The sequence below is a fragment of the Chiloscyllium plagiosum genome, unplaced genomic scaffold (genome assembly GCF_037043375.1).
Source record: "Chiloscyllium plagiosum isolate Xiang-an unplaced genomic scaffold, Cpla_swu_hap1 HiC_scaffold_26, whole genome shotgun sequence".
Lineage (NCBI taxonomy): Eukaryota > Metazoa > Chordata > Chondrichthyes > Orectolobiformes > Hemiscylliidae > Chiloscyllium > Chiloscyllium plagiosum.
The window spans coordinates 20,009,788-20,036,368 of record NW_028270164.1 but is presented as its reverse complement, the minus strand read 5'-3'; the positions used below and the strand labels follow the sequence as shown (position 1 = coordinate 20,036,368).

The 26,581-nt window shown below is 39.4% G+C and overlaps 1 protein-coding gene across 3 annotated transcripts in view; it reads right to left on the bottom strand.

Annotated features, from left to right (window-relative positions):
* Positions 1-26,581, bottom strand: part of rassf5 (Ras association domain family member 5) — a 128,263-nt gene that overhangs the window by 10,675 nt on the left and 91,007 nt on the right. For all 3 annotated transcript variants that reach the window (XM_043716600.2, XM_043716601.2, XM_087973541.1), the window contains 3 exons: positions 12,895-13,008; positions 6,373-6,670; positions 440-555 (listed from right to left, as the gene is read on the bottom strand). In XM_043716600.2, coding sequence (XP_043572535.2) covers positions 440-555; positions 6,373-6,670; positions 12,895-13,008 — 528 coding nt within the window. The remainder of the gene's footprint in view (positions 1-439; positions 556-6,372; positions 6,671-12,894; positions 13,009-26,581) is intronic.

The following is a 26,581-nucleotide window of genomic DNA, read 5'->3' as shown; positions in this document are numbered from 1 at the left end:
GATGTCATTTCCTGTGGTGAAGTCACTTCCTGTTCCTTTTCTCAGGGGGGTGGTAGATGGGGTCTAACTTGATGTGTCTAACTTGATCTGGCTTTCAAGATGATTTTAGTACATGGCAAGCCCTCACCCTTACCACACCAAGCAGTTGTTGGTAAGTGGTCATGTAGTTCTTTCCAGATGAATTCAACCCTCATTCAACTGTAACTTCCAACAATTACAGCTTGCTAGCATAATCTTACACAGGACAATCTTATGTATTCAGATTTCTTGCTTGCAATGCTATCATTTGCAATGGCAATCAAATTAATTACCTCACGGTAATACAGAAGTTTAAAATAACATGCAACAATGAACGCTTCTGTGGTGCTTAAATAAGAAACTACAACGCAACCAGTTCTTTTATTTATTTCTGTAATCTTATTAACTTTGAAAACCATACCTCAACTTCCCCAGTTTCATTCTCCTTCAATGCAAAACTTGAGGTATTTGTGTCCGGTCCGGCCAAAAGACGGATTAAAAGAGGATGCTCATTTTCTTTAAGTTTCTGCAGGTGCACTAACAAAGGAAATTTTAAAAAAAAGTGGGTGTAATGATTATAATTATTAAGTTCTCTGTGTTACACCTAAATAATAGTTGTGAAAATCAACATAATTACAAATCCTTGTGCTTTCTGCTGTTTGTATCACAGTCTAAGAATCAGATATAAAGTAACAGGATCTCGAGATTCTCCTTTGGGTGCTATTAGGAAATAATGCCCAAAATATACTGGTTAGGATAACTAGGGTTTACATTTCTCATAAAAGTAATTTGCAAAATCACAAATTCTTCAATAAACTACTGTAACTGAATGAAGCTATTGTTATCTTCTTTTTCCATTAAATTGTAATTCCTGATATACTTGGTGATAATTTGATGCATTTTTATTAATAGATCTGAAAATAAGGATATGTAATGAGGATGAACAGGCCTCCATCCATGAGTAAAAGTAACATAATATATTTGTGAGAAATAGTTACGGGGGGGGGGGGGGGGGGGGGGGGGCGCGCAATTTGGCTCATGCAGCCTGCTCCATTATTCATTAAAACCATTGAGTTCTTCATGTTATTTTCCTGCCTGCCTCCCACAACTTTCAACTTCCCTGTCAAACAACAATCAGCCCACCTCAGCCATGAAACCTCCACTGTCGTCAGTAGAAGAAAATTCCAAAGACTGACAACTTAAGAGAACAAATTCCACTTCATCTTTCTTAAATGGGAGATCTCTTATTAGCCCCTAAATTTTCCCATCAGAGGAAATATCCTCTCAGTACTTGCCCTGTCCAGCTCCCTCTGAATCTTCCAGGTTTCAATTAGATCAACTCTTAATCTTCTCAACTCATTCAGGATAGGCCCAACAGGCTTAACCTTTCCCCATAAGACAAACAGTTTATCCTAAGCATCAGACGAGTCAACCTTCTCTGAATTTTCCTGCCAGTAAACTGTAAGCTACTGCAGGTATATTTCTCCTAAAGAAGCCAATATTTAATTTTCTTCCTAGTTACTTTTGCTGTATCTGCATGCTAACAATATGAATTAAACCAGATTTAAAATAATGTAAAACTATTACACTGAAGCATTTAACAGATTGTCAGATTTCTACTGACTTCTGAGTTGGTCGCAAGAGTAGAAGCAGTTGAATTAAATTTCTAATATTTTTAAAGCAAAAATATCACAACAAAGACACAATTTGAGGGACAATACCAAATCAGTACAATTTAGGAACGAAAACAGAAATTGCTAGAAAAGCTCAGCAGGTTTGGCAGCACAATTGGAGAGAAGTCAGAGTCAACATTTTGGGTCCAGTGACCCAATTTTGAATTGAGGTGAAGGCATCAACTTTTGCTTCATCGCTAATTTGTATACTGGATTCAGTCAGATATTTAGCTCACTCATTAGAAAGAAGGCTGAAGTGGAGACCATCCTTGACATGGGTGGTCACTCCAAGATTTTGAGTGACACAGATCAGGTCAAGGGTACACACATACTCACTGACTCTTGCCATTAACTGACCAATTCATCTGTCACAGTTCTCGTCTAGTTACCTGTGACTGTGCTGCACTGCTGCCGAGTTCATAACAGGAATGTGCCACTAACCTTGTGCAAATTTAACACCATTAATATGCTCATTGTGAAGGGTTACAAGGACTTCCTTTTTCTTTCTGTCCTGCTATCCCACAGAGTGCTTGTTGCAGAGAGTGAAACGCTGGGAATTGAAGTGAGTGTGGGAGTTTAAGGAAGTGGGGGAGGGAAGTATTGCAGAGTCTTGTTTCCCTTAATGTGGAGGAGCCGGTGTTAGACTGGGTGGACAAAATTAAGAATCATACAACACCAGGTTATAGTCCAGGGTTTATTTGGAAGCACGAGCTTTCGGAGCGCTGCTCCTTCATCAGATGGTTGTGGAGTCTTTCTAAAAGATGAAAAACTTAACAATCCAGGTTTGTTCAACATATCACTGTATGGCACTGTAATCTTTCGCTATAAATACTGTATCTTATGATCTTACATTCTACAACCAACTGAAGCAGTGCTCAGCAAGCTAATGCTTTCAAATAAACCTGTTGGACTATAACCCGGTGTCATGTGATTTTTTTTTCCCCCTTACTACATCCACAGGTCCAGTGGAGTAGACCAGACATAACACTTCAGAAAGTATGTGGGACCAATAGGAGCAGCTTTTATTTTATTCATCTGTGGGACTTCGGCATCATTGGCTGGCCAGCATTGATAACCCATCCCTATTTGCTCTGAGGTGGTGGTGGGGTGCTGCAGTCCACTTGCTGTGGGTTGACCCACAATGCCAATAGGGAGGGAATTCCAGGATTTTGACCCAATGACTGACGAAACAGCGGTAAATTTTCAAGTCAGGGTGGTAAGTGGCTTGGAGGGGAACTTGCAGGTGGTGCTGTTCCCAAGTACCTGCTGCCCTTGTCCTTCTAGATGGAAATGGTTGAGAGTTTGGAAGGTGATATCTAAGGATCTTTGGTAAATTTCTGCAGTGCATCTTGTAGATAGCACACACTGTTGCTAGAGTGCTGGTGGTGGAGGGATTGAATGTTTGTAGATGTGGAGCCAATCAAGCGGATTGCTTTGTCCTGAATGGTGTCACAATTCTTGAGTGTTGGAGCTGCACCCATTCAGGTGGGGAATATTCCATCACACTCCTGACTTATGCCTTGTAGATGGTGGATAGACTTTGGGGTGTCAGTAGGCGAGTTACTCACCACAGTATCCCTAGTCTTGGACGTGCTCTTGTAACCACTGTGTTTGTGTGATGAGTCCAGTTGAGTTTCTGGTCAATGGCAACCCTAAGGATGTTGACAGTGGGGGATTCAGTGATGGTAATATCGTTGAATATCAACAGGCAATAATTTGAGTGTCTCTTATTGGTGATGGTCATTGTCTGGCATTTGTGTGGCACGACTGCTACTTGCCACTTGCCGGTCCAAGCCTGGATATTGTCCATATCTTGTTGCTTTTGAGCACGGACTGCATTAGTGGTTAGCACTGCTGCCTCGCAGCGCCAGAGACCCGGGTTCAATTCCCGACTCAGGCGACTGACTGTGTGGAGTTTGCACGTTCTCCCAGTGTCTGCGTGGGTTTCCTCCGGGGGCTCCGGTTTCCTCCCACAGTCACAAAGATGTGCAAGTCAGGTGAATTGGCCATGCTAAATTGCCCGTAGTGTTAGGTAAAGGGGTAAATGTAGTGGTATGGGTGGGTTACGCTTTGGCGGGTCGGTGTGGACTTGTTGGGCCGAAGGGCCTGTTTCCACACTGTAAGTAATCTAATCATATGCGGTCAAATGTGGCCTTGACATCAAGGGCTGTCACTCTCATCTCACATCAGGAATTCAGCTCTATTGTCCATATTTGAATCAAGGCTGTAATGAGGTCAGGAGCTGAGTGACCCTGGCGAAACCCAAATTGGGCATCACTGAGAAAGTTGCTGCTGAGCAGGTGCTGCTTGATAGCACTGTGGTGACCCCTTCCATCACTTTACTGATGATGGCGAGTACACTGATTGGCCAGGTTGGATTTGTCCTGCTTTTTGTGTACAGGACATACCTGGGCAATTTTCCCCATTGTCAGGTAGATGCCAGTGATGTAACTTAATTGGAAGAACTTGGCTAGGGAAGCAGCAAGTTCTAGAGCATATGTCTTCAGTACTATAGCCGGAATGTTATCAGGATCCATTTCCTTTGCAGTATCCAGTGCTTTCAACCGTTTCTTGGAGTAAATCAAATTGGCTAGAGACTGGTATCTGTGATGCTGGGGACTACTGGAGGAGCCAGAGATGGATCAATTGTATCCCAGGACATTGTGAGAAGCTATGAAGAAATTGTGGGGCTCCTTGCAGATATATTTGTATAATTGACAGCCAAAGATGAGATGCTGGAAGACGGGAGGGTGACTAATGTTGTATCATCATTTCAGAAAGCCTGCAAGGGAAAGCCAGAGAACTCCAAACTAGTGAACCTACATGAGTGTTGGGTAAGTTGCTGGAGGGGATTCTGAGATTTAAGATCCACATGCATTTAGGAAAGGGCTGGTTAGAGATAGTCAGCATGGCTTGGCGCTTGGGAAACAGTGTCTCACAAATTTGATTTAGTTTTACGGAGAGGTGCCAAGAAGATAGATGAGGGTAGTGCAGTAGATATTGTATACATAGACAAAAACAGAAATTGCTGGAAAAACTCAGCAGGTCTGGCACCATTTGAAGAAAGGTCGCTGGACCCAAAATGTTAACTCTGATTTCTCTCCACTGATGTTGCCAGACCTGCTTGGTTTTTCCAGCATTTTCTGTTTTTGCTTCTGATTTCCAGCATCTGTAGTTATTTTGTTTTTTTAAATTGTCTTCCCTGGACTTTAACAAAGCATTCAACAAGGTTCCTCATGGTAGATTGGTTAGTAAGGTTAGATTACATGGGATCCACGAACAGCTAGCCAATTGGATTCAAAATTGGCTTGTCTGTAAGAGATAGATGGTGGTGGTAGAGGGTTGTTGTTCAGACTGGAGGCTTATGCCCAGAGGTGTGCCACAATGATTGGAGCCAGGTCCACTGTTGTTCATCATTTATATAAACAATTTGGATGTGAGTATAGGAGGCATGGTTAGTAAATTTGTTTAATGTCCTCAAAATTGCCGTAGAGTGGACAGTGAAGAAGGTTGTCTAAGGGTACAATGGGATCTTGATCAACTGGTCCAGTAGGCCTAGGAATGGCAGATTGAATTTAATTCAGATAAATGTGAAGTATTGCATTTTGTTAAGACAAACCAGGATAGGAGTTACTCAGTTACTGGTAGGACTCTGGGAGTGCTTTCAAAGAGAGAGAGAGAGAGAGAGACCTAGAGGTGCAGGTACATAGTTCATTAAAAGAGGCATCATAGATAGAGAGGGTGGTGAAAGAAGGTGTTTGGCATGCTTGCATTCATCAGCCACAGCAATGAGTACAGGAGTTGGGATGTCATGTGACAGCTGTACATGATATTAGTGAGGCTACATTTGGAGTACTATGTACAATTCTAGTTGCCTTGCTTTAGGAAGGATGGTATTAAAATGAAAAAGGTGCAAAAACGTTACAAGAATGTTACTGAAATTGGAAAGTTGAGTTACAAGGAGAGGCTGGAACCTTTTTCCCCTGAGACTGAATGGAGACTTTAGGGATTTATAAAATCATGCGGGACACAGATAACATGAAGAGCCAAGGACTCTTACCCAGAGTAGGGGAGTCCAAAACTAGTTTAAGATGACAGTGGAAGGATTTAAAAGGGAACTGAGGGGCATGTATTTCCAAACAGAGGATGGTGTGTATATGGAACAAGCTGCCAGAGCAAGGGGGTAGAGCGAGTACAATTACAACAGTTAAAAGACATTTGGACAGGTATATGGATAGGAAAGGTTTACAGTAATCTAAAGAAAACAATTAGATTAGATTACTTACTTACAGTGTGGAAACAGGCCCCTCGGCCAACAAGTCCACACCAACCCGCTGAAGCGCAACCCACCCAGACCCATTCCCCTACATTTACCCCTTCACCTAACACTACGGGCAATTTAGCATGGCCAATTATTGGAGACTAGTTTTAAACCTCTCGTTAAAAGTTATTTTGTTCTGAGAGTAACAGGTATGAAAATGGGTATAAAGGCAAGTCACTACAGTTACTTTTATGGCAGTTACGGTCTGTATTTCTTGGTATTAAGCAACTGCCCTTATTGGTTAAGTTGACAAACTGTGAACTATATCCTTCCTTCCACCTACTGATCCACCCTTAAAAAGTGAACTACTTAAAATATGCAAAATCAGTCAAGAAAACATATCAGAAAAGTATACATTACCATCATTGTCTTTTTTGGTCTGGTAGAAGAGAGCAAATTTTTGAGGATTATCAATCACCATGAACTTTTTTAGCAGGCTTGTGATCACTTCATTAACAGTGGTTACACTACTGATGTGAAGCTGTTTAATTGCATCCAGTGGCAGGTAAAATGATGTTCGTTTATCGGTGATTTCTGCTGGATTTACTTCTTTCAATACATCGTAGATCGACTGTGGTCTGATGCCTGCTGGGACAGTGACAGGCCGGCGTAGCTTGAGATGAACTTTGATGAAACCAGTGTATGTGCCATCCTGATTCTGAAAAATAACATTAATGGAGAGAATTGAAAATAAAATGCTCATAACCAAAGCTACATGCACCTTCAGATAGCATGAAGTAAATGTTAACAGACTCTCAGATCTTACTATGTTGTGTGTGTAAATTAACAGAAGGTTTGTTTATCGTTGATTTTGTTTAGCCCATCATGCAATACACCATGAAGAAGATTTCCTAGAAATAGTATTTAGGGAAACAATCAAAACTCCTACTCCTACTCCAAGAAGGTTGAACAGGTCAGAATAAAAGGCTTGTTAGGTGGGGTTTTAAAGATCTGTAGACTTGTAGAACAACCATTGACTGAGGTGAATAAGCTATTCCACAATCTTCACGTCCTCAGAAAGAACATATGAACATTGGGGAATAAAACTGGATTTCAACATTGTTAGGATGCAGGGTGGCAGTGCCCTGGATGGACAGACGTTGCCAGTTTGGATGTCAAGGACACGGAGTATGGACATCAAGGACAATAATATTAAAAAATAACAAGACATCTGGTTACACAGATGTTAATAAATAACATGCTCCTACTGGCATCATCATTACAACCAGTTGCCAAGATTCTACCGACTCAATGCCAGCAATTAAATATCTTGGATACAATCTCATTATTTTTAGATTTTGTAGGAATGCTAATCAAATGTTAATATTAAATAACATGGTCTTATTTACAGCTAAATTGGCAGCTCTTTTTCATGCACAAAGTTTGTCCAACCGGAAATTATATTAAGATTAAATTAATTACAAATTTTGCAGCTTGATCTATAAAATGAATATAAATTGGTGTTGCTGTAGCAACTGACAAATACTGCAATAAAGTTATGCAAGCACATCAATGTCTATAACATCTATAAAGATGAACATTCACTGTTTCAGCTGCTACTGGGTCCTGAAAATACATAAATACATATTTCAAAATGGCAATATTAACTGGAATTACCTATTTTGAGATTACCTATATCCTATATTTAACAAGTTTTGAAATCTAACACATTTTCAATGGTTAATCTCAGTACACTAATTTCCCTGGAATTCTGCCAACAGAGCCAAACCTCTGGATAAATGAGCAAAATTTAGAAGCTCATAAACAAAGCAATAATACATTTTTCAGCAAGAAACCTCACTGGCAACATTCCAAACTTGCTAGGCTTGTGATCATGGAAGATTTTAATATTCCAAATTAAATGTAACAAATGTTAAAAACTACATAGATCATGAGAAGTGTGACATTTCTAAACCTCAAATACTACAGGCAGTAACAAAAGCCAATTTAAAATCACAGAACTTAAAAGCACTGTGCAATTCTTTTGGGTTATATGTATTCAGCTCTTTCCTAATTGTGAAGTGAGTTTAAATTATAATTCAGCTTTGTGTAGTGTAGCATGAACTGGAGAATTATTAAACAAATAAAAAACACAATGACTGAAAAAAATAAAAGATGTACACTTAGAAAATTTCCCAAGATGAAAGTGCCCTTTCAGTCAGCCTTCATAAGTTGTGCCATAAGTTATAAGTTCTTGCAACTTTTGGTGTGTTTATCTCAGTTAAACAGAAACACACAATGGGAGCAGTTCAAAGGTTTTCTCTGTGAATGATCAGCATAATCATGCAGAATGAATACAAAGTAGCAATGAAATACAGCATAGCATGTCAGAAGACAATAGTTTGCCACACAGTGATCTAATGAATGGTGTGCTACTTGGATCAATACTTTGGCTTTCACGTTTTACATAAAGTACTGGGATGAGGGGATGGAGGGACCAAAAGTGTCATTGTTAAATTTGCAGATAATGCAAAAATAGGTAGGAAGCCAAAATGTGAAAAGGATAAGGAGAACATGAATTAGTTAAGTGTGTAGGCAAATGACTGGCATTTGAATTTGATATGGAAAAATGTAAAGTTGTCTATTGTGGCAGGACAAACAAAAAAGGGTACTATTTAAATGGTGAAAGATTGTAGGTCTTCAGATGCAGAGTAATCTGGTTGCCCAAGTATATGAACTGCAAATGATAAGCTTGCAGTTACAGCATGGAATTAGAAAAGAGAGTTATCATTTGAAGTGACAGACATTGAACACAAAAAGAAGGAAGTTATGCTTCAGCTATAGAGTCATAGAGATGTACAGCACGGAAACAGACTCTTTGGTCCAACTCGTCCATGCCAACCAGATATCCCAACTCAATCTAATACCATCTGCCAGCACTCGGCCCATATCCCTCCAAACCCTTCCTATTCGTATAGCCATCCAGATGCCTTTTAAATGTTGCAATTGTACTAGCCTCTACAACTTCCTCTAGCAGTTCATTCCGTCCACATACCACCCTCTGTGTGACAAAGTTGCCTCTTAGGTCTTTTTTATATCTTTCCCCTCTCACCCTAAATCTATGCCCTCTAGTTCTGGACTCCCCACCCCAGGGAAAAGACCTATTTATCCTATCCATGCCCCTCATGATTTTATAAACCTTTATATAAAGTCACCCCTTAGCCTCCGACGCGCCTGGGAAAACAGCCCTAGTCTATTCAACCTCGCCCGATTGCTCAAATCCTCCAACTCTGGCAATATCCTTATAAATTTTTTAATGAACCCTTTCAAATTTCACAACATTTTTCCAATAGGAAGGAGACCAGAATTGCACCAACGTTACACAAGGCATTGGTGAAATTGCATCTGGAATACAGTATACAGTGCTGGTCAAGTTATTGAAGAAAGGTTGTAACTATGTTGAAAGCAGTTGAGAGAAGCTTTATTAGACTGGAATGGATGGATTGTCCTTTGAGGACAGTTTGGATACTTTATGCTTGTTGCTGCTGGAGTTTAGAAAAGCAACAGGTAAGAAGATTGAAACAAGATTTTGAGGGATTCTGGCAGAATGCATTTGGAAGGATGTCTCTCTTGTGGGAGAGCCTAGGACAATAGATGAGATGTAATTCATTCTCATATTTCAAAAGAGTGAAATTTAATAATTTGTTTAGCTAAATATTCCACAAATGATAGGGCTTTAGTTTCCAATAGAATGCCACAGTCAAGGTGTTCATTTGAGAGTCATGAACGCCAGGCGTATCTCTACAAATACAGAATGAACTGATGTAGCTGTAAGTTTGCTGAACTAGTAATTCAGAGGCCTCGGGTTCAAATCTCACTTTTGCAGCTGATGTAATTTGAGTTTATTAAGTGATAAAATAAATCCTGAATTGAAAATCTAGGTGCAGTAATGATGCCACAAATCATCAATTGTGAAAACTCATCTTATTCAATAATGTCCTTTAAGAAGGGAAATCTGCCTAATCTGGTTTGGCCTACGTGACTCCAGATCTAAAGCAACATGGTTGACTCTTTACTGGTTCAAAACATATTTCTGAGACCAAATCGCAATGGAAAGGCTCAAAAATGCAGCTCAACAACTACAAAGACAATTAGGGATGGGCAACAAATGTAACCTTGCCAATGACACATTCATCCCATGAAATAATAAATATCCAGTCAGCATACACAATTCAATGTACAGAGTGAGGTGCTGGAAAAGGTCAGGAGGTCAGGCAGCATTCAAGGAGTAGCAAAATTGACATTTCAGGCAAAAGCCCTTCATCAGGAATCCTGATGAAGGGCTTTTGCACAAATCGTTGATTCGCCTGCTCCTCAGATGCTATCTGACCTGCTGTGCTTTTCCAGCACCACGCTCTCTATTCAGATCTCCAGCATCTGCGGTCCTCACTTTCTTCATACATGATTCAATCCTGTTGCAATTGGGTACTTTACTCAATAAAACAGGTTACTAGTTTAAATGGCAGTTTAAAGTCATTTGTTCAATTGAACTATAGACCAGTGAGCCTGGCAATGTTGGTGGGCAGCGCTGAAAATGTGTTGCTGGAAAAGCGCAGCAGGTCAGGCAGCATCCAAGGAACAGGAGAATCGACGTTTCGGGCACAAGCCCATGATGGTGGGCAAGTTGTTGAGGGAATCCTGAGGGACAGGATTTACGTGTATTTGGAAAGGCAAGGACTGATTATGGGTAGTCAACATGGCATGGGAAGTCATGTTTCACTATTTGATTGAGTTTTTTGAAGAAGTAACAAAAAGTATTGAGGAGGGCAGAGTGGTGGATGTGATGTATATGGACTTCAGTATAGCGTTTGACAAGATTCCTCATGGTAGGCTGATTAGCAAGGTTAGGTATCATGGAATATAGGGATAACTAGCCATTTGGATACAGAACTGGCTCAAAGGTAGAAGCCAGAAGGTGGTGGTGGAGGGTTGCTTTTCAGAATGGAGGCCTATGACCAATGGTATGCCACAAGGATTGGTGCTGGGTCCACTGCTTTTCATCATTTATATAGGGGATTTGGATGTGAACATAAGAGGTATTGTTAGTAAGTTTGCAGATGACACCAAAAGTGGGGTTGTTGTGGACAGTGAAAAAGGTTACTTCAGAGTACAACGGGATCAGATCAGCTGAGCCAATGGGCTGAGGAGTGGTAGATGGAGTTTGATTTAGATAAATGTGAGGCGCTGCATTTTGGAAAAGCAAATCAGAGCAGGACATATACACTTAATGGTAAGGTCCTGGGGACTGTTGCTGAACAGAGACCTTGGAGTGCAGGTTTGTATTCCTTGAAAATGGAGTAGCTGGTTGATAGGATATTGAAGAAGGCGTTTGATATAATTTCCTTTATTGGTCAGAACATAAGAGTATAGGAGTTAGGAGGTCATATTGTGGCTGTACAAGACATCGGTTAGGCCACTTTTGGAATATTTCATGCAATTCTTATCTCCTTCCTGTTGGAAGGATGTTGTGAAACTTGAAATTGTTCAGAAAAGATTCACAAGGATGTTGCAAGGGTTAGAGAATTAGAGCTATAGGGAGAGGCTAAATAGGCTGGGGCTGTTACCCTTAGGCATCTGCAGTGTGTTGTGGCTCTTTTGAATACTGTCTTGATGCAACTTCTTTTGTTGCATCAAGACACTATCAACAGATGCCTAAGGGAAAGACAACGGAACGAGGACATGCCACAACCCAAAGGACTAGCCACACTACCATACATCAAGAGCATTTCTGAACTGACAGCCAGACTACTGCGACCACTAGGACTCATAACAGCACACAAACCAACAGCCACTCTTGGACAACAACTCAGCAGGACGAAGGACCCGATACCCAGCATGAGCAAAACCAATGTAGTGTACAAAATCCCATGCAAGGACTGTACAAAACACTACATAGGACAAACAGGAAGACAGCTAACGATCCGCATCTATGAACACCAACTAGCCACGAAACGACACGACCAGCTATCCTTAGTAGCCACACACACAGATGACAGGCAACATGAATTCGACTGGGACAACACTACTATTATAGGACAAGCCAAACAGAGAACAGCCAGGGAATTCCTAGAGGCATGGCACTCATCCACAGACACAATCAATAAGCACATCGATCTGGACCCAATATACCAACCACTGCAACGGACAGCTGGAACTGACAACCGGAAGCGGCAGATTCAAACCACTACAAATGCCGGAGGAAAGATCACAGAAGCGCTTCACAGGAGGCTCCCAAGCACTGAGGATGTCACCTAGACAGGGGACGAAACGTCTGAAGCACAAATTCCCAGCTCGGCGAACAGAAACACAACAATGAGCACCCGAGCTACAAATCTTCTCAAGTTTAAATGGGACCTAAGGGGCAACATTTTCACGCAGAGGGTGGTGCATGAGCTGCCAGAGGAAGTGGTGGAGGCTGGTAAAATTACAACATTTGAAAGGTATCCAGATGGGTATATGAATAGGAAGTGTTCAGAGGAATATGGGCCAAGTGCTGGCAAGTGGGACTAGATTAGGTTAGGATATCTGGTCGGCAGGAACGAGTTGGACCGAAGGGTCTGTTTCCATGTTGTACATCTCTATAACTCTATGACTCTGTGATAGGGTAGTTTAAATGTTCATTTGAAGTTAAGGTAAGTTATAGGTTGCTATTTTCCTCTTGCTGCCGGTGCAGGATTACTTCTATCACTTGCAGCACTCCTTCAGCTAAAGCTAGGGTAGCTGCAAGGAAAGCAACTGAATTGGAAATTCAATTTTGCTTCAAATCTGGATTTTCATAGGAAATTTATTCATAAATGTGGTATTGAAAAATACTATAAAAAAGAATCATTTATTGCAATTTCTATTACATTTCATTTTAAAACTGATAAATTGGACACTTACCAAACGCATTCCCAAGCAGCTTTTAGCTTTTCCATTGTATTCTTCAATTTTTTGTTTAATCTCCTTTGCTGAGAGAACTTTGGGTTTTTCTTCTTCTTCTTTCGTTGCCACATTCTAAAATAGCAAGCAAACAATAATTAGAAAATAAGTTCAGATGTTTCAGTAATCAGGATTTGTGCAACCCTCTTAAATCGAAAAGGAATATTTTGGAAAATACAAAGTGATGAAGCAAAATTTAAAACTTATGCTTACACCAACACATGTTTACACCAACATCAAGGCTGTTGGCATTATCCATAAAGTTGACATTTCCTGGAGCCAAAGATGTCATATATTGCCAAATGATAGTTTTAAAAAGTTACAATTCCTTCCACAAAGCTACGGTAGTTTTGTCAATCTAGATAGACATTTGAAGTAATGAAAAACTGGCCAATAAAGTGAATATACTCCAATTTATCCTGCTTTGAAGCACAGTCACAATTTTAGGAACAAAATCTATTTAAGAGTAGAACTAGTCTACAATAACTTCAGCAAAAGGAAAAAGGAAGAATTGCATATGCTATTCCTATTCCACCTTCAAATAAGATTTTTTACAAACATAGCTACACTTTTTGGTTGCAGCCACCAATAGTTCCTTTAAGAACTGTCAGTTAGGCTTCTTGTGGACCTCGTGAGGCAGAATGCGGTCGGGCTGGCACTAGAGTTTTGGGCAGCCAAATTTTGGTATGGGGTCTGAAAATAGGCATTTGACCCAGACCTTAGATATGCAAGGGCCTATTGATACTTTAAGTATCTGCTCCAAACATATAAAATTGGACCTAATAAGCACACTTAATAGTGGAACAAATACTTGAACAGTTTGGGTACTTGCCATCTGACAAATAAATTGGAATGCTTTGTGTTAGTCTTTTTAAAACTGAAGTTGATGCGTCACATATTTACTTGAGAGTATATAATGACAATAGTTATGATTCAATATTTTCAACATTGGTTTTCAGGATAGTGCATAAAATTTGGAATTGACTCATTTATGGATGTAGGTTTGCTCACTGAGTGGGAAGGTTCGTTTTCAGATGTTTTTTGTCACCATACTAGGTAATATCATCAGTGAGCATCCGGGTGAAGCATTGGTGGCATGACCCACTTTTTAGTTATGTGTTTAGGTTTCCTTGGGTTAGTGACATCATTTCTGGTGATGTCATTTCCTGTTTGTTTTCTCAGTGGGTGTAAAATAGGATCCAAGTCAATGTGTTTGTTGATAGAATTCCGGTTGGAATGCCATGCTTCTATGAATTCTCGTGCATGTCTCTGTTTGGCTTGTCCTAGGATGGATGTGTTGTCCCAGTCAAAGTGGTGTCCTTCCTCATCTGTATGCAAGGATACCAGAGAGTGTGGGTCATGTCTTTTTGTGGCTAGTTGACGTTCATGTATCCTGGTGGCTAATTTTAGGCCTGTTTGTCCAATGTAGTGTTTGTTACAGTTTTTGCAAGGTATTTTGTAAACATTAGTTTTGCTTGTTGTCTGTATAGGGTCTTTCAAGTCATTAGCTGCTGTTTTAGTGTGTTGGTGGGTTTGTGGGCTACCATGATGCCAAGAGGCTTGAGCCACAAAAAGACATGCCCTACTCTCACTAATATCCTTACAAGATGAGGAAGGACACTACTTAGACTGGGACAAAAAAAAAATCCATCCTCGGACAAGCCAAACAGAGACATGCATGAGAATTCCAACCGGAATGCTATCAACAAACACATTGGTTTGGATCCCATTTACCACCCCTGAGAAAAAGAACAGGAAATGACATCACCACCGGAAATGATGTCACCACAGGAAATGACATCACCGACTCAAGGAAACCTAAACACAAATAGAAAGCGGGCCACGCCACCAGTGCTTCAACCAGAGGCTCACGGATGGTGTTATCTAGTATGGTGACGAAACGTTTGAAAATGAACCTTACAGCTCAGCAAGCAAACCTACATCCAGAGCCTCAACCTGAGCTACAAATCTTCTCAAAACTCACTGACTTGTTTATATATTACAACTGTTGGTGTTATTGAGTAAGGAAAATTCACATAATCCTTTTCTGTCGAAAGATGAGCAGGATAATTTAGGAGGAATTGTTTTGATTGTCACCTGAAGTTTTACTTCCAAAGTATATAATTCCAAAATATTAATCATAAAGTTTTAGTTAAATTTCATTCAGCAATAATTAGTAAAAATATAAAACAACTATGCCCCCTCAACAAATTGCTGGAAAAACTCAGCAGGTCTGGCAGCATTTGTGGAGAGAAATCAGAGTTAACGTTTCGAGTCCAGTGACCCTTCCTCAGTTCTGCTCCCTTCTAAATTCTTACTTATATGATTCTGACATCATTATTCATATTTCAGATTTTGATCCTATTACTCTACATTATCCTGGCACAGTTGAACTAATCCATCACAGGTCAAACATTGAACCTTGAAGTTTCTGGTTATTATATCTCAGCTATATGCTTACTCCATTAACTGAGCTTAACTAATTTTATCTCTGGTGATTATAATAGAGCACTTGCCAATCTTCAGAGCTTTGGATGAATGCTCTCCAGATATTGCTTTCACACATTATTGAAATGACATACCTAAGAGAATTGTTTTCATCAATAATGCAAGATTTCAAGATTAAGTAATTACACACTGAATCAATCTCCCTGTTATACTGAGGGAATCCTCGTTAGATTGATAATTAAGCTAATCCATGTTGGATTCATCCATCTTGCTGCTAAAACGAATACAGTATAGTAAGTGGCTCTGCATTTTCTGCCTTTCAATACATAATTACAGAAGATAATACCTTTGTATAATTGTAACGTAACAATTTTGCACCAAAAAATTACTTTAAAAATATTTCTGACACAATCTGGATTTTTTAGTGCTGGTAAATTTGTACAGACACAGGAAGATCCAAAATGTTCTTATTCTATTCTGTCAATAGACAAAAGGCCCATTTAAAATAATGAAACGTAGGAGTCCCAGTTCAATCATTTTAATTTATACTGCACTTGAATTATTTATTCCAGAAAGAGGGATAAATCTCTATTTAAAAATACACAAAGCTGTAAGTGTTCTGAAAAGTGTGTCATGGACTAACATAATGGGAAAATGCTAAAATATTTCTCTTTCCATTCCTTTAGTGAAAACATTCACCAGTTTAAAAACTTAAAGTATTCAAATACACTGATCTGAAGCTTCTACTTTAAGTAAACCTGTTGGGGTTTTTTTGTGAAAAGACAATCTAATCAAAAATTGCACTCAAGCTTTGCTACTGTTAATTTCCTTGCAGCAGTTTCCAATGTGCGTTGTTAAATTGAGATATTTCCTGTCATAAGCACAGTTGAGATCAAAAGTGAGATTAGTGTTAGTCACAGAGACTGATACCTAGTAAACATCACCTTCCATTGATCTGCTCTGTCTGACCATCATTGTATTTAATAATCTTAAAATGCCTCATTGAAGTTTTAGGTGTGATACTTAATTATACAGACAAGAGAGTCTCCAATTCAGACTCTTTTGCAGCAATTTAGCCAGGGCAACAATGGTGCTATTATTCCCTGTGCCCCACCTGTAAAAAGACAAAAAGAAAATTCCACTTTACTTCCTGTCCAGTGGCGACATGCCTCTATAGATGTCCAGTTAGAAGAGGACATCGATTTTGAGGTTCTGTGGTCAAATAGTACTCTGGCACTCACTAGTTAAACTTACTTGTGAAGAATAACCATGTAGACATCTTGAAAGGCCAAGGTGCTTGATAACCCATGGAACCAACAGACGAGATAGGAAAAAAATAATCTGAGGCTCAATGAATAATAGTAAACAAATGATTTTGCAAATAGACTTATCGTGTATCTTGAATTTGAAGCAGCAAATAATAAATTCATTAAATACCTATTTTTAACTTAAGATCTCAAGTGGTATTGCTTAGCAAGACTCACAAAAATGGTTTCTGATTAACAATGTTTTTGGACAAGAAACCTTACAAATATGTTAACAGCCAATGTAGTAAGGGCATTAATCAGTGAAGACCTTTAACCAAGTGAAATATTAACCTGACGAACTGCACAATTTCCCTTTGTTTAATTTGTTTATCATAAATTTTACTGATTGATTTCCCTCAGACCCAAGCTTTTAAGAAAGGAGACAAATTATAAATCTACTCAAACTCAAGCTTCATTGCCCTCACATCAGTTTTTGGTTCTAATTAATGGGAAACAAAGCAGCATTTACTAGTCAGAATTAGATCTTGGATTATTTTTCAGCTTTTTATTTAAAATTCTTAATCTAACAATTTACATACCTCATTCCTACATTTGTGACTGTAATAAACAAAGAAAGGCACATTGGCTATTTTTAATGTTCTTGTTTAGAGCAATAACAGTTTCTTTATTGAGTTCTGATGAAGCATTTTACTCAAAATTTTAAACTACCCTTTTAATTTCAGATGCTGGACATAAACAACAAAGGGAAACTGGTAAATAATTATGCTAAATGTGTTTACTTAAAATTAATTACAAAAAACTTGGAAGGCCTGCAAAACCTGCTGAATTCTGCATCCAATTGTCTGATAATCAAGTAAAGTTGTGTGTTGAGAGTGCCAACATATTAAGATTACTCAATCATAAAATGTTGTTTGGTTGAGTGGACACTCAGTTGCTCCCTAATTTAATTAAACCCACATTTGAGCTAGCACAGTTGAATTAAACAGATAGAGGAAACATCTCCAATCTTTTGCACATTTCTGAATAGTTTCCTACATGGTTTAGTTTATTACTTCAAACATTTTAAGATGTGAACATATAAGTTCTTCTATTTAAGAATGTCAAAAAATGTTGTGCAAGATGTTGTGGTTCTTAGATTTAAAAGCAAGCCTCCTTCCTCTTCTGTATCCTCAACTCTTAATCTATACAGAATAACTCAGTTGGTTGACTGAAATGAGGTTATATATCAAAGCATTTCTCAGGCGTTTTTATCCTCTAGTCTGCTGACTGTGCAATAAAGGACAGCTGCATATGGATAATGTGAGGATTTATTTTGATCGACATTAGACTTTAGTGCCACAGACCATATAAAGTAGGTTTCTGACATCTATTCTTTCTCAGAATTCCAATTTGTGCAGTCATGACTTGAAAACAGAAATAAACATTTGAAAAATGGAACCTAATTATAACCAAAAAAAACACTAAGTTGTTTCTTGCTTATGTTTACTGACAGCACTGTAGAAATATTTCTTTTATCTAACTAGACAAGAGAACTAAAATAACACTTCTTTAAAGAATATAATGAGAGGAAGATCTACTTAATTACTTTGCACCACCAATGTAAAATGGCCTACTTGAAGGTACAGTTTAGCATAAAACAAAATATACATTTTTTTCAAAACATTGTAATAAATTGTAATCCTTTTCTTATTTTGTAAGTGAGAAACAGGATTCTGAAGAATACTTAATTCATACAATTAAAGCTGATATAATTTACAAATTATTTAATTGACTCACAGCTAAACTGATCCATTTAAACAGAGTACAGAACAGTTCCACTACAAAATTATCAAAAATCTCCTTGATAACTGAAAGAAAAACATTCTTATGTCACTAGTACATAGAATTTGTTGTTATTTGCTACTTGTACAATATTACAATGATCAGTAGCCCAAGTCAGAACAGTAAGTCATTTATGCCAGTTACAGTTGTAGACATTATGACACTCTGTAGTTTTTGGGCTCAAACTTTATACATCTGCTCATCTAAACTGATGCTGGCAGGTAGAGTGCCACATAATCTCTTGGGCCTCATCTACCAAGTACTCTGCGTGTACAAAAGCAGGAAACTCAGAACTGCAATATAATTATAATAGATTAAGATACATTCACTCAGAATTCAGTGGGTGAATTGTGCATAGGAAAACATGCAAGGGAAATTGGAAGCAAGTGGAAAAACTGCCATAAATCTTTCTTGCCCATCTTTCTGCCACAAGTTATTGCTTATCCTGATTATATGCTGAGTTACAATGAAGCTAATGTTATTTCTTACTAATATGTATTTTGGGACATTAGGATTCAGTTATTAACACTGCAGAACTTTAGATAAGGTTTAGACTTTTAATTAAAAAAGGACCAAGCACATTTTCACATATATCTTACAAAACTACTAGAAATAGACCACAATGGGATATATAGGAAGTAGAATGTTAGTGCTTATGTGGGCTGGTACAATCAATGCATGTCATCTGTTTATCAGCGTTGGAGGAAATGCAGATCACTAACTAGCAAGTTACTCACAACATGTTACAAAATGGGGCATGGAAAGCAAGTTTTGATAGTAGAGGTATTTTATACTTTATATGCATTCATTATAAAACAACCAGAACTAGAGGGCATAGGTTTAGCGTGAGAAGGGAAAAAATTAAAAGGGACCGAAGGGGGTAACGTTTTCAAACAGAGGGTGATGAGTGTATGGAATGAGCTGCCAGAGGAAGTGGTGGAGGCTGGCACAGTTACAACATTTAAAAGGCATCTGGATGGGTATATGAATAGGAAGGGTTTTAGAAGTACATGGCAAAGTGCTGGCAAATGGATTGGACTAGGTTAGGATAGGGATGACCTTTATTTGGAGGTTCATAAAATCATGAGGAGCATGGATAGGATAAGTAGACAAAAGTTTCTTCCCTAGAGTGGGGGAGTCCAGAACTAGAGGGCATAGGTTTAGGGCGAGAGGGGAAAGATATTAAAGTTACCTGAGGGGCAACCTTTTCACGCAGAGAGTGATACATGTATGGAATGAGCTGCCAGAGGAAGTGGTGGAGGCTAGTACGATTGCAACATTTAAAAGGCATCTGGATGGGTATATGAATAGGAAGGGTTTGGAGGGATATGGGCCGGGTGTTGGCAGGTGGGACTAGATTGGGTTGGGATATCTAGTCAGCATGGACGAGTTGGGCCGAAGGGTCTGTTTCCGTGCTGTACATCTCTATGACTCCACGTATTTTAAATGAAACTGAGCAACTGTCTAGTCTGTGACCCTGCTAACCACAATTTCTTCTTCAGTACTCCATTTAAAGTCTTTATGCTTTAAGAACAATTGTTTCAGTTGAGATAGACTGAAAACAATGCACTGATTGTGCCACATGTTCACAATCATCCACCCCAGCTGGCATACTGTAATATAAAATATCCTTCATATGTAATTTTTGCTGGATGTAAGGTATTACCTGGACACAAACATAAACAACTTGGGTAGAAAAGATTTTAAATAATTCAATGTGGACTCAACTTTTATTTGTGGTCTTTTACTAATGGGCAGCACAGTGGCTCAGTGGTTAGCACTGCTGCCTCACAGCATCAGGGATCTAGGTTCGCTTCCAGCCTTGGGTGACTGTCTGTGTGGTTTTCCTCCAATCCAAAGATGCAGTATAGGTGGATTAGCCATGGTAAAATGTGGGGTTATGGGGATAAGGTGGGAGTCTGGGTCTGGATGGGGTGCTCTTCAAAGAGTCTATGTGGACTCAAGGGGCTGAATGGGCTCTTTCCACACTGTAGGGACTCTATGATTAATGGTGTCTAGCACCTCCTATCCAACATTCTTCTATGCAGAGATAACATGTATTTTTACACCACCTTCAAAATAGTAAAAAGAGTCATAAGGTATGTCAAAGGAGTACAGCAAACTTTGTTTTAACCTACACCTTATCAAACAGTACTCTTGATAAACCAGAAAAATGATATAGCTCAAATATTGTGATCTACTGCAATGTCAAAGTATTTATGCTGTAAAGAAAGTATACCAGTGATGTGTATACCCCTTGCATTACACTTCCACTACTTACTGTGTGTGTTTACATTGATTTTAGGCAGTGTATTGATGTTTCACATAGATATTTTGAGGGATGTTGATGTTTCGAAGCTTCACTTGGTCAGGGTTTACTGCAGTTACCCGTACCTCTTGATTATCTGGAATACTTGACCAACCAGAAGACTCCTGGTCCCATTGGTGTTGGTTAAATGAGTTTTGCTGTACAGGTCGTTCTGCTATAATGTGCGTTTCATTAACGCAAATTCGCTGTAAAGTAATTGATAAACTGGGGATAGTATTTCTAAAGTGCAAACTTGCAAAATGTGTATTGCTTATAACACAATTACATCAACAACACTTTAAGAGCCTCTTCTAAAGTGCGATTTTTCTATAATGCAGGTTGCACAAGACCACAACCATTGCGTTATAGAAGAACTATTTGTACTATGAAACAAAATTTTGCACCAAGCTACAGACCATATTTGGGCAGGTGTCCAAAAGCTTGGTTGAAAAGGTAGGTTGTAACGATTATCTTGAAGGATGAGTAGCAGTAGCCTGGAAGATATGTTTATGGAGAGAATTACAACATTTACGACCACAACAGCCAAAGGTTATTTGTCCTATGTTTAAATGAAGGAAATTAGGAATATGCAGAGGCATAAAAGAGATCTTAGAAGAGTTCTAGAACCATCTTTTGTTTAGTTTATTGTCACATTACTACACCCATTTGATTCATCGCACGATTGTCTTTAATGTTTAATCACTTCTGCCTTTCAGTCTCTGTTTTGGCTTTTCATCTCTCTCTTTGCAATTGTTTAAGCATTGCATCTCTAAATATTTGCAGTTCTGATGACAGGTTATTAATCTAAAATGTCAACTCTGCTTCTCTGTTCGCAAATGCTGCTTAATCTGCTGAGCATTTCCATCACTTGCTCCTTTTATTTCAGATTTCCAGTACCCATGGATGATTACTTTCATGACCTTGAGGGTTGTAGGACTTGACAAGATTAAAAACAGATGAGGCCATTGAGAGAATCTGAAACAAGGATGGGAATTTCAAAACTTGAGATATTGCTTAACTAGGACCTAACATAGGTTGGTGAACAATAATTGGTGAATTAGGAAACAGTGGCAGAGTTTTGGATCAGCTGAGATTTATGGATACAGCAAGGATCAAAGCAAGTCAAGAGAGCCTTGGAATAGTTGAATCTAAAAAGTGTAAAACAGACACACAGCTGAATCTTACCAGAATGCCTCATTAATTAAGTACCATGCCCTCTGGTGTCCAGTTCACCTAAAACTAGCCTGATTCTTCCACTCTCTGTAGGTGGAAGGTCTCACACTGGCAGGAGATCCCAGGATTCCTAGCACCATATTTAAAAGGCTGTTGTGCATCTGCTCAAGTGCTGGAAGTCTGAAGTTATCTACACAATCTCGGATATTTATCCCAGACATGACAGATAGCGGAAAATTGGCACCCCAGTTTACAATTAGGGAGATGGAGATCCTGGTGGATGGGGTGGGGCAGAGGAGAACAGTCCTCTTTCCCCAAGACTGGCAGAAGAGACTACAACACCAGAGCCTGTCAGCCTTCTCTGAATTTGCCAACTGCATCAGTGCAGTCTCAACCAACTAGAGGAACACCTAGGAATACTGCAAGAACGACAATGACCTTGCCCACTCTGTCAGTATAAATGCCACCATCTTCCACTCACTACATATCCACCTCCCACCAAGGCTCATAATTTACCACTCTCACTGTCACATACAAAACCTTTTTACTTGTTGTCATCGATTCAATCACGTCCAGAGCATTAAGGCCATTATTCTATTCACTCAGGAACCCTTATAACATACACAGTTTACATTCCATCAGAAAACAACTAGAAAAACTCTTTGATTAAGTGGAATGAGGACAGAAAAGCTTTTGGCAATTTTGAGATGAAATATAATATGTATTACAATATTATGCAAGAATAGAAAAGCAGATTATTATTTAAGTGAAGGGAGACTTTATGTGTAAAAAAGGGAGTTCCGACTATATCTGTACATCAACCATGAAAAGCATGCAGATACAATCAGGAATTAGGATACAAATGGAATGTTAGCCTTTATTGCAAGGTGGATGGCGTAAAAAAGAACGGAAGACTTTGCTACAAAATGAACAGAGTGTTGCTGAGACCTCACCTGAAGTATTGTGTATATCTTTGGCTTCCTTACGTAAAGAAGGATATACTTATATTGGTAGTTCAGAGAAAGTGCCCTAAGGATCAAAATGTGAGGAAAGGTTGAGCCAGTTGATCCTATACTGTTTGGAATTTTAGAAGAAAAAGGCAATCTTATCAAAATAAACACAATATCAGCAGACTTGACAGGATAGGTGCTGGCAAAACATTTCTCACATGGGAATCTAGAACTAGGGGGCATCATTTTAAAATGAAGGGGTCTCCAATTTAAGATGGAGATCAGGAGAAATTCTCTCTTAGAGGGTTGTTAATGTGTTGAACTCTCGGAGTCATGGAGGCACACAGCACGGAAACAGACCCCTCAGCCAATCTGTCCATGCCAACAAGGTTTCCAAAACTGAATTAGTCCCATTTGCTTGCATGTGGCCCATATGCCTCCAAATCTTTCCTATCCATATACCTGTCCAAGTCCCTTAAACATTGCAATTGTGCTCACCTCTACCACTTCATCTGGCAGCTTGCTCCATGCATGTACCATTCTCTGTGGAAAAAAATGTCCCTCAGGTCTCTTAAATCCGTCCCCTCTCATCTTACACTTATGCTCTCTAATTTTAGACTTCCCTACCCTGGGGAAAAGATCTTGGCCTTATCGGAGCCACTCACATTTTATAAACTTCTATAACAAACAGAGGAGGCTTGGGTTATTTGACATATTTACAGTTTAGTTAGACAGATCTCTGATCTAGGAAAAGCGCAGCAGGTCAGGCAGCATCCAGGGAACAGGAGAATCGACGTTTCGGGCATAAGCCCTTCTTCGGGAATCTTCCTGAAGAAGGGCTTATGCCCGAAACATCGATTCTCCTGTTCCATGGATGCTGCCTGACCTGCTGCGCTTTTCCAGCAACACATTTTCAGCTCTGATCTCCAGCATCTGCAGTCCTCACTTTCTCCTCAAAGATCTCTGATCTACCAGACATAGAGGGTTATGGGGGCTGAGAGGAGATTGGGGTGAAAATCCAAAGCACATCAACCATGAATAGTGGAACAGGTTCCATGGACTAATTGACCTGCGCCTATATAGAACATTAGAACATAGAACATTACAGTGTAGTACAGGCCCTTCGGCCCTCGATGTTGCGCCAACCTGTCATACCAATCTGAAGCCCATCTAACCTACACTATTCCATGTACGTCCATATGCTTGTCCAATGACGACTTAAGTGTACTTAAAGTTGGCGAATCTATTACTGTTGCAGGCAAAGCATTCCATACTCTTACTACTCTCCGAGTAAAAAAAAACTACCTCTGACATCTGTCCTATATCTATCACCCCTCAATTTAAAGCTATGCCCCCTCGTGCTCGCTGTCACCATACTTGGAAAAAGGTTCTCCCTGTCCACCCCATCTAACCCTCTGATTATCTTATATGTCTCTATTAAGTCACCTCTCAACCTTCTTCTCTCTAACAAAAGCAGCCTCAAGTCCCTCAGTCTTTCCTTGTAAGACCTTCCCTCCATACCAGGCAACATCCTAGTAAATGTCCTCTGCACCATTTCCAAAGCTTCCACATCCTTCTTATAATGCGGTGACCAGAACTGTAGACAATACTCCAAGTGCGGCTGCACCAGAGTTTTGTATAGCTGTAGCATAACCTCATGGTTCCAAACTCAATCCCTCTATTAATAAAAGCTAAAACACTGCATGCCTTCTTAACAACCCTGTCAACCTGGGTGGCAACTTTCAAGGATCTGTGTACCTGGACACCGAGATCTCTCTGCTCATCTACACTACCAAGAATCTTACCATTAGCCCAGTACTTTGCATTCCGGTTACTCTGAGCAAAGTGAATCACCTCACACTTGTCCACATTAAACTCCATTTGCTACCTCTCAGCCCAGCTCTGCAGCTTATCTATATCTCTCTGTAACCTACAACATCCTTCATCACTATCCACAACTCCACCGACCTTAGTGTCATCTGCAAATTTACTAACCCACCCTTCTATGCCCTCATCCAGGTCGTTTATAAAAATGACGAACAGCAGTGGACCCAACACCGACCCTTGCGGTACACCACTGGTAACTGGACTCCAGGATGAACATTTCCCATCAACCACCACCCTCCGTCTTCTTTCAGTAAGCCAATTACTGTTCCAAACTGCTATATCTCCCACAATCCCATTCCTCCGCATTTTGTACAATAGCCTACTGTGGGGAACCTTATCGAATGTCTTGCTGAAATCCATATACACCACATCAACCGGTTTACTCTCATCTACCTCTTTGGTCACCTTCTCAAAGAACTCAATAAGGTTTGTGAGGCACGACCTACCCTTCACAAAACCATGCTGACTATCCCTAATCATATTATTCTTTTCTAGATGATTATAAATCCTATCTCTTATAACCTTTCCCAACACTTTACCAACAACTGAAGACAGACCCACTGGTCTATAATTACCAGAATTGTCTCTACTCCCCTTCTTGAACAAGGGAACCACATTTGCTATCCTCCAGTCTTCTGGCAGTATTCCTGTAGACAGTGACGATTTAAAGATCAATGCCAAAGGCTTGGCAATCTCCCTGGTTTCCCAGAGTATCCGAGGATAAATCCCATCCGGCCCAGGGGACTTATCTATTTTCAAAGTCTGCAGGATTTCTAATACCTCTTCCTTGTGAACCTCAATCACACCTAGTCTAGTAGCCTGTATCTCAGTAATCTCCTCGACAACATTGTCGTTTTCTAATTCTGTTCCTATTTCTGTTATTTAAACTGTCTCCTGGCAATGTTTTATGCCCAGGTGCATTTGGTTGAAATCCATCATCAGCTTTGCAATGTTTTCATGGACCAGGCAGCATCCAAAAGTGGCCTGGAAATATGATCAGAGTGTGGAAAGACAAGATAGCAACCTCCTCCGAAGTAATCCATGTTAACGTCTGGCTGAAATCCAGCTGCACCATTAATATTTCTCTAATGAAAGCCAGTACCATATTTAATATTTATATATGACAAAATCACTATATTAAAATGCACATGAGAAAGTCTGCTGAAAATTCATTGACCTAAAATGTTCACTTTGTTTCTCTCTTCATACTGAGACACTGTCTCACCTCCAATGTATTTCTTCCATTTTCTATTTTTGATCTCAGATTTCCAGCATTTCCAGTACTGGAAAAGCTTCATAGTTAGTCAGCAGAAGCATTCATTAGAAATCTTACCGCTAACATAATTACTATAGCATAATATTTATTTAAAAGTTAGAAGCTAATTTTATTTAACCCATTCTGTCAGTTGCTTTTAATCACAAAAAACTCATCTTCTGCCATGGAAGATCGGAGTAAAAATATAATTTTCCATATATTTTCCATATACTAAAGACTTATTCAAATTCTAAATGCCTCCATTCATTCGCTGACGCTGCAATCCAAATAAAATCTCTGAGCCTCCAGGGTGTTGCTAGGAGTCTATTTTTGGAACAATCAATGCCAGTCTTGTTTCAATTTGTTTTCTTTTGCTTTGTCCAAATACTCTATAGTCTAGCAGAAGAAAAGTAATAAAAGCATTCAGAGGAAAGTTACACCTGACAGGATTTAATCTCGTGAGGCAAATATGAGGAAATGCAATTTAAATTAATTGCATGATTCAACAGTCCAACTTTTCATCATTTTCTCCTTTTCG